Genomic DNA, 13,244 nt, shown 5'->3' on the forward strand with positions numbered 1-13,244 from the left:
CTTTTTAAAGTCATTTGGCAGCAGCCATGACAGCCACGCCTTAGCACACGTCTGCTGTCCTCTTCAGACACCCTCTTACCAATCCTACACACATGCCTTCTTCCCATCTTTATCTTTTCTTGCTTTGGCTGTTGCTTAGGTTATTACTATGCACACAGATTGCTTAGCCCCATTCTTCTCTAGCAAGGTACCCCAGTGGGCCTTTCAGGACTTTTAAAAAATACTGTTTGGGGGCTGGAGAGATGGCTCAGCGGTTAAGAACATTCGTTGTCCTTGCAGAAGACCTGGGTTCGAATCCCAGCACCCACATGGCAACTAATAACTGTCCATAACTTCAGTTCCAGGGGATCTGACAGCCTCTTCTAACCTCCTTGGGCATTGCACGACACAGGTGCACTTACCTACATGCAGGCAATACCCGTACACACATAAAATAAAAATAAAATATTTTTTTAAAACTTTTTTTCTAAAATCCTGTCCCCTACCTTGCTCCCCTTCTCATGTAAAGTATTCATCTTTCCTTTAAGCTCCCTGCTGTCTGTACCCCAGCCCCAAGGCTGCCATACTGCATTGTAATTAATTATCTCTTCATGTGTCCCTTCTCAACTGTCATTTATCTTAAGGAAGGGGCTGAGTGCTGTGCCCTAAGGCCTGCCCCTAGACCTAGTATAGAGGTTTCTAGGATGTGTTTATGGAATGAATAACTACTAACTCCCATGTAGAGATGGTAGGGGTAAAATTAAGGCATAGAGCGTTATTCTCATGTTTTTTGCAGAACAAAGAATATGTGTGTCGTGGCCATGACTACGAGAGGCTGGAAGCCTTCCAGCAAAGGATGCTCAGCGAGTTCCCACAGGCCGTTGCCATGCAGCACCCCAACCATCCTGATGATGCCATCCTACAGTGTGATGCTCAGTGTATCTTTTAACATTTGGTGGAAGGGGGAAGGCTGGGGTCCTAGGAGATGAATCTCAGCCAGCTGTTCCTCTACCATGTGGTTTCCCTGCTACCTTTATTGGGTTACCTGTTATCCTAAACCTGAGTGTGTCTTTACCACTGAACCCACACTTAGCAATGTACTCAGTCCTCATATGATGCAGTGGCATGCTATTAGCCATGGGTGACCTCATGAGTAGTCATAAGCTGAGCTTCAGGGACTGTTTTTCAGGTTGGCTGCTATCAGCAGTTTAGTCCCTACCCTGAAATCTTTGGGGCCTGCCTAGGCAGTCAGGGGCAATCACCGGGCAGGGTAACTGTGGCCCCAACAAGGCTCTTGTCACAGGTTTGCCACCTATGCCGTAACCTGTTTCACTTTACTGTGCAGTTATTGTCCCTTGTCTTTGTTAAGTTGCCTTGAGCAGAGTACCAGGGAAGAGGAGAAGATGGAAAATGCCCGTGATTTGGTGGCACTTGGAAGTTTCAGTACAAACATTGCTACCCTCATTATCCACTTTATATGGCTTTCTTAGAGATCATATGACAGTCAAATCATGTGGCAAACGTTTTCCAGAGAGGAAATGGCAAGCAGATTCCCATGTGTTCTTTCCACAAAGACTCCAGACAGTATTTTATTAAGAGGTGGTTTTGCCTGGGCCTCCTTGAACAGACCTGTAATCCCAGCTACTTGAGAGGCTAAGGCAGGAGGATCACAAATTTAAGACCTGCCTGAGCTATAGAATGAATTGAAGACTAGCTAGGGTAATTTAGTGAGACTCCATGTCAAAATAAAAAAGGGACTGACAGCCTAGGTGTGATGGTGCACGCCTTTAATCCCAGCACTTGGGAGGCAGAGGCAGGTAGATTGCTGTGAGTTCAAGGCCAGCCTGGTCTACATAGTGAGTTCCAGGACAGCTAGGGCTACAGGGAGACCCTGTCTCAAAAAGACCAAAAAAAAAAAAAGGGACTGGAGATAATATAGTCCAGAGGGTGGACACTTTCCTAGGATGCTCAACACCCCAACACCCTGGTTTTAAGCCCCAATACCATATACACACACCAGAAAGGCTATTTTATCTTTAAAAAAAATTGGGGCTGGAGAGATGGCTCAGTGGTTAAGAACACTGGTTGTTCTTGTAGAAGACTCAGGTTTGAATCCCAGCACCCACATGTCAGCTAACAACTGTCCATAATTCCAGTTCCAGGGAATCTGACAACCTCTTCTGACCTTTGTGGGCATTGCACAACACAGGTGCACTTAACTACCTGCAGGCAATACACACATACACATAAAATAAAAATAATAAAGAAAATTTACCTATGATGGGTAGGCCCAGACCCTTACTTCTATAGGGTAGATACTGCATTCTCCTGATTGCTTGCTCTCTCTCTCTCTGACTTATGGAGACAGGGTCTCCCTGTAGCCTCAGCTAGCCTAGAACTCACTTTGTAGACCAGGCTGGCCTCTGCCTCCCAAGTGCTGGGATTAAAGTCTAGTGCTACCCCACCCAGCTGCTTTCTCTCTTTTAAAGGGACAGCAGAGAACACTTGCTATCTCACCTTGGCTGAGTGTTCCTGAGACTCACTGCTGGAGCAGGGAGAGGGAAGGGCCAGAGAAAGAGGTTTGACTACCTGTGCTTGAGTCTGATCTGCACTTTAAGATGCTGCTGTCTCTACCACTACTGCCAGTAAGAGGCAGGAGCTACAGCGTACTTCTCTCCATCAAGAAGATGAGGAGGCCACCACTCAGGTCTTCTTCTTTGCTGAATCTAGATTACTCCTTCATTTCATGTCCAGACTTACAAATCTATGCAGTGACCCCTATTCCAGATTATGTGGATGTTCTACAAATGGATAGAGTACCTGATCGTGTCAAGAGCTTCTATCGAGTCAACAATGTGAGGAAGTTCCGGTATGACAGGCCTTTTCACAAAGGCCCCAAGGACAAAGAGAATGAATTCAAGGTGAACAAATATAGGGAAGCAAGGGAAATGCTTACAGAAAGTCTGGGGCCTAGTCCTATTTTCTTGGGAACTCATCTATTAATCCCTCAGGTAGGCAGTGTGGCAAAACTTGTCTAACTTTCTACAATTGTCTGTGCCCTCCCTGCAGAGCCTGTGGATTGAGCGCACCACACTGACTCTGACCCACAGCTTGCCTGGCATCTCTCGGTGGTTTGAAGTGGAGAGGAGGGAACTGGTAAGATATGCATCAGAAAAGCTAAACATGATGGCCACTCTTCAGCCCTGTCTCTGGGGAGCTTTTTCTTTAAGGACTGAAAAAGAACTTTGGCCACCTGCCTGGCTTCCCCTCCCCCCCCACCCCTCAAGGCCAATCCTATGCCAGAAATTTTAGATATCTTCTGTTATCTAGACCATAGAACATTCCTAAGAAGCAGAGAGGTTTTTTAAAATAATTTATTGAGAATTTCATACAGGGATATAAGCATATAAAGTGTTTTTATCAAACCCATGCCCATTCCCTCCCCTCCAACTCCTCCCATATCTCCCCATCACTTTTTTCTGATAACTTCTTGTACTCTTTCCTTTTTTTTTTTAAATGGGGCTTTTTGCTAATCTAACATTCCCCCCTCTGAAGAGGTAGCCCTAAAATCTTTTAAGGATTAGATAAAAGCTCCCAAATACTTTCATTATTTTTGGCCTTTGGGACGGAATATGTTGCTAAGAGGCCCAAGGACATTTTGACTTTTAGCCAAGAAGCTGGCTACTTTTCTTTGGGGTCTTTTCACACTAACTGACTAGCCAATTCCTACCTCCTGTTCTTATCACACCATCCTCTGAAGAGGTTACCCAGCTTGCTGTTAGGGAATTGGGATGCAGACTATTTTGGCTTCTGCCATGCTGAACAGGGATGCAGGGTGAGGCAGTTGGGGTACCCCTTCAGTGGGTCTATCTAAAAGACTCACAAATTGCATAACTCTTGTCTCTAAGGGGAAAAGAAAGTCCTTGACTGGTGAATAGGAGATGTGAAGGAGAAGTAAAGGCAAGAGTAATTAGCATTACAAGTTCTAGACAGGGAACTAGAAAAAAGTCAGAACAGGGCAATTTTCAAATGTTCATGTAAGAGTCCATTACAGACAGGTATTTTTAACTTCTTAGTTTACATTACAAATGAAAAAAAAATCACTGAGGTTCTGAAGCCAGAACTCTCTGACTTCAGAACTAGCATTCTTCACTGCTTTCTGCACTTCCAAGAGCCTAATAAATTAGGAGATAAAAACAGAGGGTCCAGTAAGTCCTCAGTTCACAGTAGCAAGGAAGGGGAATTAGCATCACAGGTTGTAGATCTCTTTTCTCAGGAGCACGATGAGAGGTTATCATTGTTCCTGAGAGGACTCTGTTATATGCCAACAGGTAGAAGTGAGCCCTCTGGAGAATGCCATCCAGGTAGTTGAGAATAAGAACCAGGAGCTACGAGCTCTGATCAGCCAGTATCAACACAAACAGGTGCATGGCAACATCAATCTGCTCAGCATGTGCCTGAATGGTGTCATTGATGCAGCTGTCAATGGAGGCATTGCACGCTACCAGGAGGTGAGCTGGGAACCTCGATCAAACCCACACAGGCAGCCTGGCTAAGAACACAGTTCATGGATTCCTCTTCTCAAAACTGTAGCCTCCTTGGGAAGCCTTCCAAGTTAGTCCTCCTCTGGATAAGCTAGTTTGGGATGATTCTGGGATAAAGTTAAAAGTTCTAGCCGGGTGTGGTGGCGCACGCCTTTAATCCCAGCACTTGGGAGGCAGAGGCAGGCAGAGCTCTGTGAGTTCAAGGCCAGCCTGGTCTACATAGTGAGTTCCAGGACAGCTGGGGCTACAGGGAGACCCTGTCTCTAAAAGACCAAAAAAAAAAAAAAGCTCTTAACTACTCCCTATTTGTATGGCACACAGCTCTCTGGTGAGGCCTTTTCTTCATTTTTGTTTCTTGATTTCTGGCATATGGATAACTCATCTGATAATGGAAGTGGCCTCCTGGGGGGTCCTAGAGGCAGTTCTGCATGAAAAGTGAACTATAAGCTAGCTAAGAGGCTAGTGCCCATGCTCAAATGCTCAGACCACCAGCCCTGCCTAGCCTACCCAGGCCATCCAAGCTCAGTAAGGAACTAGAGCTAGAATCCAGCCTTGGCAGATTTTGCCACCTCTAGTCTTTTCTGGGCACAGAAAGTACACATTTCCAACTGCCAGAGATTCAGACAGACCAAGCTGGTGGTACCAGAATAGGCACCTATGAAGAAACAACGTTGCTGCCTTTTAGGGGCCCTACCTAAGTAATAGTCCTTGAAGAGTCTTCCTTATGTGACCTTTTCTTTCACAGGCCTTCTTTGATAAAGATTATATCACCAAGCACCCAGGAGATGCAGAGAAGATTGCTCAGCTCAAAGAGCTAATGCAGGAGCAGGTATGACTTATATGGCAATAGGAAAAGTCACACACTACAAAATGATTCAGTTCTCAGAAGCTGTTTCCTGCTTAACAGAGAGACCTTGTTTGGCATCCTTGTAGGTCCATGTCCTTGGAATTGGGCTAGCGGTTCATGAGAAATTTGTGCATCCAGAAATGCGGCCTCTGCATAAGAAGCTGATTGATCAGTTCCAGATGATGAGAGCCAGTCTGTACCATGTAAGCTGATCCTGAACCTGCCCAGTAAAACCAGATTCCACTTCCTCTAGACCTATGCCACAAGTCAAAGAAAAGTAGGAGGGAGAATAAGGTTGGAGGGTGTACCTGCCATAGAGGTGTGGGAGGCACTATATTCAGAAAAGGATGCTTAGTATCCTCTCATTTATTCACTTACTCCCAAAGGAAGAGTCAGATCCAAAGGCAAAGAACATATTTCAGGGCACTGTGCTAGCTGATAGAGGTTTTCACATGAAGAAGGAAAGATCTAAAATATATGGTTCTTATGAAGAGATCTTGGCAATGTCATTCTTACCAAGAGCCCAAAGAATAAAAGTATGACCTGAACCAGTCCTCTCCTTGTCATCTCCCTTGTCTCTCCTTATTCTCTTTCTCTCTCCATCTGTCTACTTCCCTCCCTCCCTTTCCTTTCCCTCTCTCCCCATCTCAGTTTCCTCCATGTCTTATGACCCAGGCCAGGATTATATCTAAGAAAACCTTTGGTACCCATTACTTTCATGCAGGCTGCTCTTAGAGGTATCAGGCAATTCTGAGGCTAGATTAAGCCCCAGACAGTCTACCTAGCCCTGGCCTGGCTCTTCACCTGCCATGGCAGGTTTGGCTCAGGAACTTGTATTTCAGGATCAGTTTTCCTTGGCATGGTCTTTACAGGGAATGATGGGTGGTTAAAGATAAGATTCAGGTAGCCCTGACTCCCCAGGCCCCTATTCCTATTCCTATCACACATTCAATTCTTTTTTTCTTTATTTTTTCTTTTCTTTTGACACAAAGTCTCACTATGTAGCCCTGTAGCCCTGGCTAAGTATGTATACCAGGCTAGCCTTGTTCTCACAGAGATCCTGCCTCTGCCTCCTGAGGATTAAAGGCCATGTGTCACTGCAACCCCTTGCCCCCGAGCTCAGTCTTTAAACCATGGGGCTGATGCTAAATTATTTTCTAGAGTAGACTTGCTGCTAAACATGCTGGCTCCCAGATCTCAGTGGTCATAAGCCCAATTACCTGCCACTTACCTGGTAAGCTCTAGAAGTGTTATGGAAGCAAGGAAATATATCTGTTAGATGATGGGCCACACTGTCAGAAAAGAAGTTCCTCTTTGTGGATGACCTAAAGGCCTAGAGATCGAACCACTCAGACTCAGTGAGCTGTCCCACTTGAACTGACCGACCTACTTTGTACTTGGACTCTATAAGTTATGGCTATCTTAGTCCCTCCAGACTCCCAGTGCAAGGCTCAGCCTGTTCCTGTGCAAGTATGGATAGTATTATAAGCAAAAAGAGAAAAAGAAGCCTGTCATAGTTTGAGAGATTGGCCTACTTTCCAGAAAAATTTCCGAAGAGCATAAAATTTCTCCTTCTTGTTAGGATTCTCCCATAATGTTTGATTTTGTTGTTGTTGTTTTGTTTTGTTTTTTGTCTTTTTTGAGACAGGGTCTATCTGTAGTCCCAGCTGTCCTGGAACTCACTATGTAGACCAGGCTGACCTTGAACTCACAGAGATCCGCCTGTCTCTGCCTCCCAAGTGCTGGGACTACAGGCGTGTGCCACCACGCCTGGCCTCCATAGCATTTGAAATATGCAAGAAACAACTGTTTCCCCCTTTAAAATTGAGGTGGCCAGAATTAATAAATTGAGTAGCATCATTGAATCTGATGGGTATTCCATCACCTCTCATAACACTGGTTCCTGCTAACTTGGCTGCTCTCTGTTCCATGCAGACTTTCCATCCTAACTGTTAGCCCAGGCAAGCTGGGCTGACACCAGAAAAGGTTTTCGACCACATCTCTGCAGGCAGATCACTGCACCAAAAAGCACAAGGTGCTTGCCTGTACATATCAAGGTCCTATTGTGTACATTAGAGAAACACACCACAGCCCTATACATGCTTTGGAAGAAAATGGAAAACCTGCTACTTGATTAAGTACAGTTCAGAAACATCCCCAGTAGACACAGAACCTATCTGTCGTAGACTGTGAAGGACTTAAGGAAACCTGGAAAGCCATGTTTTGTTTATTCAGAATCACAAATAGGGACAGAGACCAATATGCTTTCACCCAGGAAAGTTTGAGATTAGAAATGTCTGCCAAGAAGTCTACATACTTAGTAAGCATTTAATTATACTAAAATAGAACTGTACTTTTTTCAGTTACTTACATCAGGACTTTGTTTCCTGTTTCCCCATAGACTATGTCACAGGCAACTTAACTCAGGCCACTAAGATCTGGGCTAGTTAGCAATCCAATAAAACCCAGCCCCAATCCTTATGTAAGAGTTCTCACTGACTGACAGCTGATAATAAGTTCTTCCTCTCCTCCTTCCAAGCCCTTGTTCTATTTATTCTAAAGAAAGCTATTAACTCAGCCCTAAGAGCTTAGATCAACTTCAGCCTATTCTAAATGTGTCTCTCAGTAGAACTTAGGGCCTCATGGCTTCTGGGTCTAGACTCCAGAGTACTTTAAAGAGTGTTTAGTCATGATGGGGTCGTTGTCCAGAAGAAGTCAGAAGTATAGCATAGAGTTCTTTTTTCTGCATTTATTTTACTTCTTACAACCAGCCAGCTCATCTCTCCTACCCCTTATTTATCTATTCTTTGCTCTCTATTAATAATCATTCATTTCTCAACAGGAGTTTCCAGGTTTGGATAAGTTAAGTCCTGCATGTTCAGGCACCAGCACCCCACGAGGAAATGTTCTGGCATCCCATAGCCCCATGAGCCCTGAGAACATCAAGACGACACACCGGCACAGGTATGGCATTAGGGCTGAAGAAGTTTCCTTCCAGAGAGGTAATTCTGGAGGATGAGCATCAAGGGGAAAAAGAGTTCCAGAGAATGTTTGTGTGTACTTGCATTCCCTCATACCCTACAATCTACATAACACCACCACAGCTTCTGCCACTAGTCAGTGGCATCTAGACTCTGTCCTAGTTAGTCACTATCCTGCATTACATGGTGTTCTGGATACACAGAGAAGGGGACATTTGGATAGGTCTTGAAGGATGATTCTACTTGCTAGGGAGAAAAGAATCAGGGTTAGGGGGCTAGAGAGATGGCTTAGAGGTTAAGAACACTGACTATTCTTGCAGAAGACCCAGGTTCAAATCCCAGCACCCACATGGCAGCTAACAACTGTCCATAACTCCAGTTCCAAGGGATCCAACAGCCTCTTCTGTCCTTTGCGAGCACTGCACAACATGGGTGCACTTACCTACATGCAGGCATAACACTCATACACATAAAACAAAAAAATAATAAAATATTTAAAAAAAAGAATCAGGGTTAGAAGAGTGACAGAATGAAATCCAGGCAAAGATTCTATCACACATGCATGCTGTGAATAAGGCAACCTAGTTAGCACTACAAGTAGAGCCAAGAGGCTAGGGGGAGAGGGTGGGATTCCAGAACTTGGAAGGGGGCCAGAGCTAACTCTTCATGAGCCTTGTCCATGTTGGCCTTTGGACTTGATCCCAAAGAGAATGAAGATTATTAATTGTTTTTAGGGAAGAAAATAATGTGATAATGTGGACATTCAAGTAATGGCTGCGTAAAACTCGGGAATTCTGACCTGAACAGGCTCAAGTGAGGATACTCAAAGCCTATAGGACAGACGACTGGGTTTGGGGAAGGAAGCCAGTGAGAGGAGTCTCAGGGTTTTTTTTCAGTATGAATGGTAACCCAGCACAAAGTGGCCACTCGGCAAATGAGAATGAAGAAATAAATGAAGGGCTTCCTGGTACTGATAGAGGAAAGTTGTTTGCAAACCTGTGGCCACAGATTTAGACAGAAACCCACAAATAGTTCATAACTAGCTGAAGATGAAGTCTTCATACTAGAAAGACACCTTTGATCTCAGAGCAGATCCCATAATGGTGTGTGCTGAAATAGGCACTGGTCAGACTGACATTCCACAGCAAGAAGGATATAGAATTTTGGCCTGATTTAACATATATCACTCTTATTCCTCCTAATAAACTGCTAATGCCATCAAACTGAGTGGCTATAATCCATTTAACTCTAGGAAGAGGTTGTACCAATATAAGCCTTCCCAGGCCAATAGCAGATTGCCCCAAGCCTCAGATAGGTATGAACACTGGCTATATAATCCTCCAAACCTGTGGTGGCTAAGGCTGGGTATGACAGTTTCACACATCTCTCCACTACCCCTACTACCCAGCAAGCTTCCTATTGCCTGATTCCTCCCTATTTCCCACTCTTGCTCACAGCCCCATGAACTTGATGGGCACAGGCCGCCATTCATCATCCTCTCTCTCCTCACATGCATCTAGTGAAGCAGGAAACATGGTGATGATGGGTGACAGCTCCATGGGTGAAGCTCCTGAGGACCTCTACCACCATATGCAGGTACCAGAGCTGTCCACGAATGTGCAGAGTACCATGACTAGAGGACTTATCCTTTTGGAGTCTGCTGTAATGGCTGGAAACTCTTGCCTAGTCCTATAGTTCCTGGTTTTAGAACACACCTCTCTAGAGCTAGCAAGGCTGCCTTCTTTCTATATACCTCCCCACATCTTAGGTCCCAAGCCTTATTTCCCAAGAAGGAAATGCAACTTCAGACTTAGCCGCTATTACAGATCTTGTAGCAAAGATCTTCTGTCAAATTACTCTCCTCCTTGGCAGTCCTGACGGTTAAAGTCCTGCATTCGCTATGCATACCATAGTAGAGCGAACCCAACTGTCTTGCTCCATATGGGTGGTCCTTAGTACTTACCCATTACCCCAGCCTCCAACAGGGTCCAGCATATAGCATCAGTCACTGGTCTGGGTACTTCAGGACAAGAAAGCTTAAAGCTAGCCTTCTCTGGACCAGCCTTATGGTCCTGACCATTCAGAACTCTAACGTGCTGAATTTCCCCCTTTGCAGCTCGCATATCACAACCCCAGGTACCAAGGCTCAGTCACCAACGTCTCTGTTCTATCCTCGTCCCAGGCAAGCCCTTCTTCCTCCAGCCTGAGTTCTACTCACTCAGCACCATCCCAGATGATTACCTCTGCCCCCTCTAGCACCCGAGGTAAGGATGAGAGGCTGCTACTACTGAAGGAGAAAAGGCTTCGTGAACCCCACTCTTCTTCATCTGGGCCTATGTCTTTGAGAGTGGCCTTGTCACCAGGGGTTACAGGATCCCTTTGGCAGATTGATAAAAGAATTTAAAAGCAGACTTAGAAGAAAACTCAAAGGAAATTTTATCAACATTAAAAAAAATAACAGGGAGGCTAAAGAGATGGTTCAGCAGTTAAGAACTCTGATTGTTCTTGCAGAAGACCTGGGTTCAAATCCCAACACCCACATGGTAGCTAACAACTGTCCATAACTCCAGTCCCAGGGGGTCTGACAGCCTCTTCTGACCTCCACAGGCATTGCACGACACAGGTGAACTTATCTACATGCAGGCAATACATGTATACACATAAAATAAAAATAATAGGGGCTGGAGAGATGGCTCAGCAGTTAAGAACACTGGCTGTTCTTGCAGAAGACCCGGATTCAAATCCCAGCACCCACATGGCAGCTAACAATCGTCTGTAACTCCAGTTCCAGGGGATCCAGCAGCCTCTTCTGTCCTCTGTGGGCACTGCATGACACAGGTGCAGTTACCTACATGCAGGCAATATATGCATACACATAAAATAAAAATAATAAAAATTAAAAAAAAATAACAGGGTGGGCAAGCTGGAATTCTCTGTAGCTGCCTCGAGGAGTGAGATGGAAGATGGAAAGAGAAAGTTATACTTTCTGGGTTAGAGGTCAAGAAAGCAGGCAGGCCCAGCAATGGAACCAGCAACTGCATTTAGGGGGAAGAAGAGTAAAGTAACAGAGAGTGAGCAAGCCCAGAGTATCAGGGCAGGCAGGCTAAGGATTTAGAGAGATGGAAAGAGAAAACAAAAAGTTAAATCTTTAATAGAGTAAAAAGTAAAAAAAGACATTGGAAGACCACATAGGTACAACTGAGAACTGAGCATACAGAGCCTTTGTAGTTCTGTTTTGGAGACAGAGTTTCACTGTGCAACCCTGGCTTGCCAAGACTTGTTATGTAGGCCTAGCTGGCCTGGAAATCAGAGATCCACCTGCCTCTGCCTCCAGTGCTGGGATTAAAGGCATAGCCACTATACCCAGCCTGCCTTTGAAGTTTTTATTGCTCTCCTTTTGGGTGACAGGGGCCTTTGGATTAAAAGAAGTGTTCCACCCTTTTAGGCCCACCAATGAGGAAATATTAACTTTGGTTTAACCTTGTAGTTAGCTAAGAGTTGTTCTAGGTAGCCTAGATTTTAGTATATGCCTAAAATGGGAAATAATAATTTATTTTTATTTACCATTATCACTTTGCCTTTCTAGTTTTGCTAGCTTTGGACCAGGAATGAGCAAACAGTAGCATCTATTGCTGTCAATTAACTTTTTGGTTTTCTTAGTTTGGGGCCAGTTTTGAGCCTTGTCATTTAGCTTTAACCTTAGTTACCAGCTTGTTGGTCTTTATTACTTACTGAAGGGGATTTTTAATATAGCAGTGGAAGGCTAGCACTTAGAAATGTCCCAAGTAGCTTGGAAATGTTTCCATTATAGTGTGTAAAATCTGTCTCCTTTTTACAGTCTTTAATTCCATATCTACCAGTGTATTACGGACTACTGATCTATCATGTTATTTGCCCCAGAGGAGTCTGACATGTTAATATTTACATATCTCAGATGATGTCTGGAAAGTGACTGCTTCAGAGGGCCCTTTCATTCACTTTCTTCCTGCTTAGTGTCCCTTATTTGTCACTTATTTGAAACCAAGTTCATTTGTACTTTCAGCACCATGAACTTGAGGGTTCTTGTCTCCAGACCGCTTCGGCTGACTTTAGAGCCTGCTCTGGCAGTGTTTGATGATGAGTTGCCACTAGGTAGCCAGTATTGTATTTCCACCTCCCTAAGAGCACGTGACCTAAGAGGAAACTGAGTTCTTTCCCACTTAAAAGTTTGCTGTGCACAGTGGTCTGAACCTGCCAACCAATCAATGGCTATTGTTTCCAGGCTTCAGAAGGATGGGTTCTTTTTATTCTCATTATTGTGAATACGAAGAAAAATAGCACAAATATAACATTAGGGAAAAAGATCATTAAAGGACTTCTCCAAAGTAGAAAAACCTGTAAGACCCACAGTGAGAGTGATGGAAAGAACCAGTGTGGTGTGTCATGGTAGAAAGATATAACGGCCAACCAGGAAAAATTTGGCAAATTAGAGGGAATGAGTAAGGTTCCAACAGAGCAGTCACAGACTTTTACTAGAAGCATCCAATCCAGGCTCTTATTGCTATGTTCTCAGGTCCAGTGACGGGGTGGAAGATGAATTTGGGCTACAGGTCCTTAAATCACCAGTCTGGTGCCCATTCCACTCCCATACTGCTTTCCTAACAGGAACTCTATGGTCCAGACAAGAGGAACCAACTTTTGGGAGCACAGTCTGGGAAAGCTTCAAATAGAAAAGGGATGGTGATTTGTGTTATGAAAAGGGCCCAATAAGCTGGGTGTGGTGATGCACGCCTTTAGTCCCAACACTCGGGAGGCAGAGGCAGGCAGATCTCTGTGAGTTCAAGGCCAGCCTGGTCTACATAGTGAGTTCCAGGACAGCTGGGGCTACAGGGAGACCTTGTCTCAAAAAGGCCA

General features: G+C 44.6%; 1 protein-coding gene across 1 annotated transcript in view; it reads left to right on the plus strand.

Moving 5' to 3' along the window:
• Dock3 (dedicator of cytokinesis 3) overlaps positions 1–13,244 on the plus strand; it is a 480,991-nt gene that overhangs the window by 455,845 nt on the left and 11,902 nt on the right. The window contains exons 40-48 of the mRNA XM_029554349.1: positions 776–917; positions 2,734–2,900; positions 3,049–3,135; positions 4,311–4,490; positions 5,269–5,352; positions 5,457–5,573; positions 8,213–8,334; positions 9,809–9,947; positions 10,468–10,615. Of these exons, the coding sequence (XP_029410209.1) occupies positions 776–917; positions 2,734–2,900; positions 3,049–3,135; positions 4,311–4,490; positions 5,269–5,352; positions 5,457–5,573; positions 8,213–8,334; positions 9,809–9,947; positions 10,468–10,615 (1,186 nt within the window). The remainder of the gene's footprint in view (positions 1–775; positions 918–2,733; positions 2,901–3,048; positions 3,136–4,310; positions 4,491–5,268; positions 5,353–5,456; positions 5,574–8,212; positions 8,335–9,808; positions 9,948–10,467; positions 10,616–13,244) is intronic.

The sequence above is a fragment of the Nannospalax galili genome, unplaced genomic scaffold (assembly GCF_000622305.1).
Source record: "Nannospalax galili isolate Female #2095 unplaced genomic scaffold, S.galili_v1.0 scaffold851, whole genome shotgun sequence".
NCBI lineage: Eukaryota > Metazoa > Chordata > Mammalia > Rodentia > Spalacidae > Nannospalax > Nannospalax galili.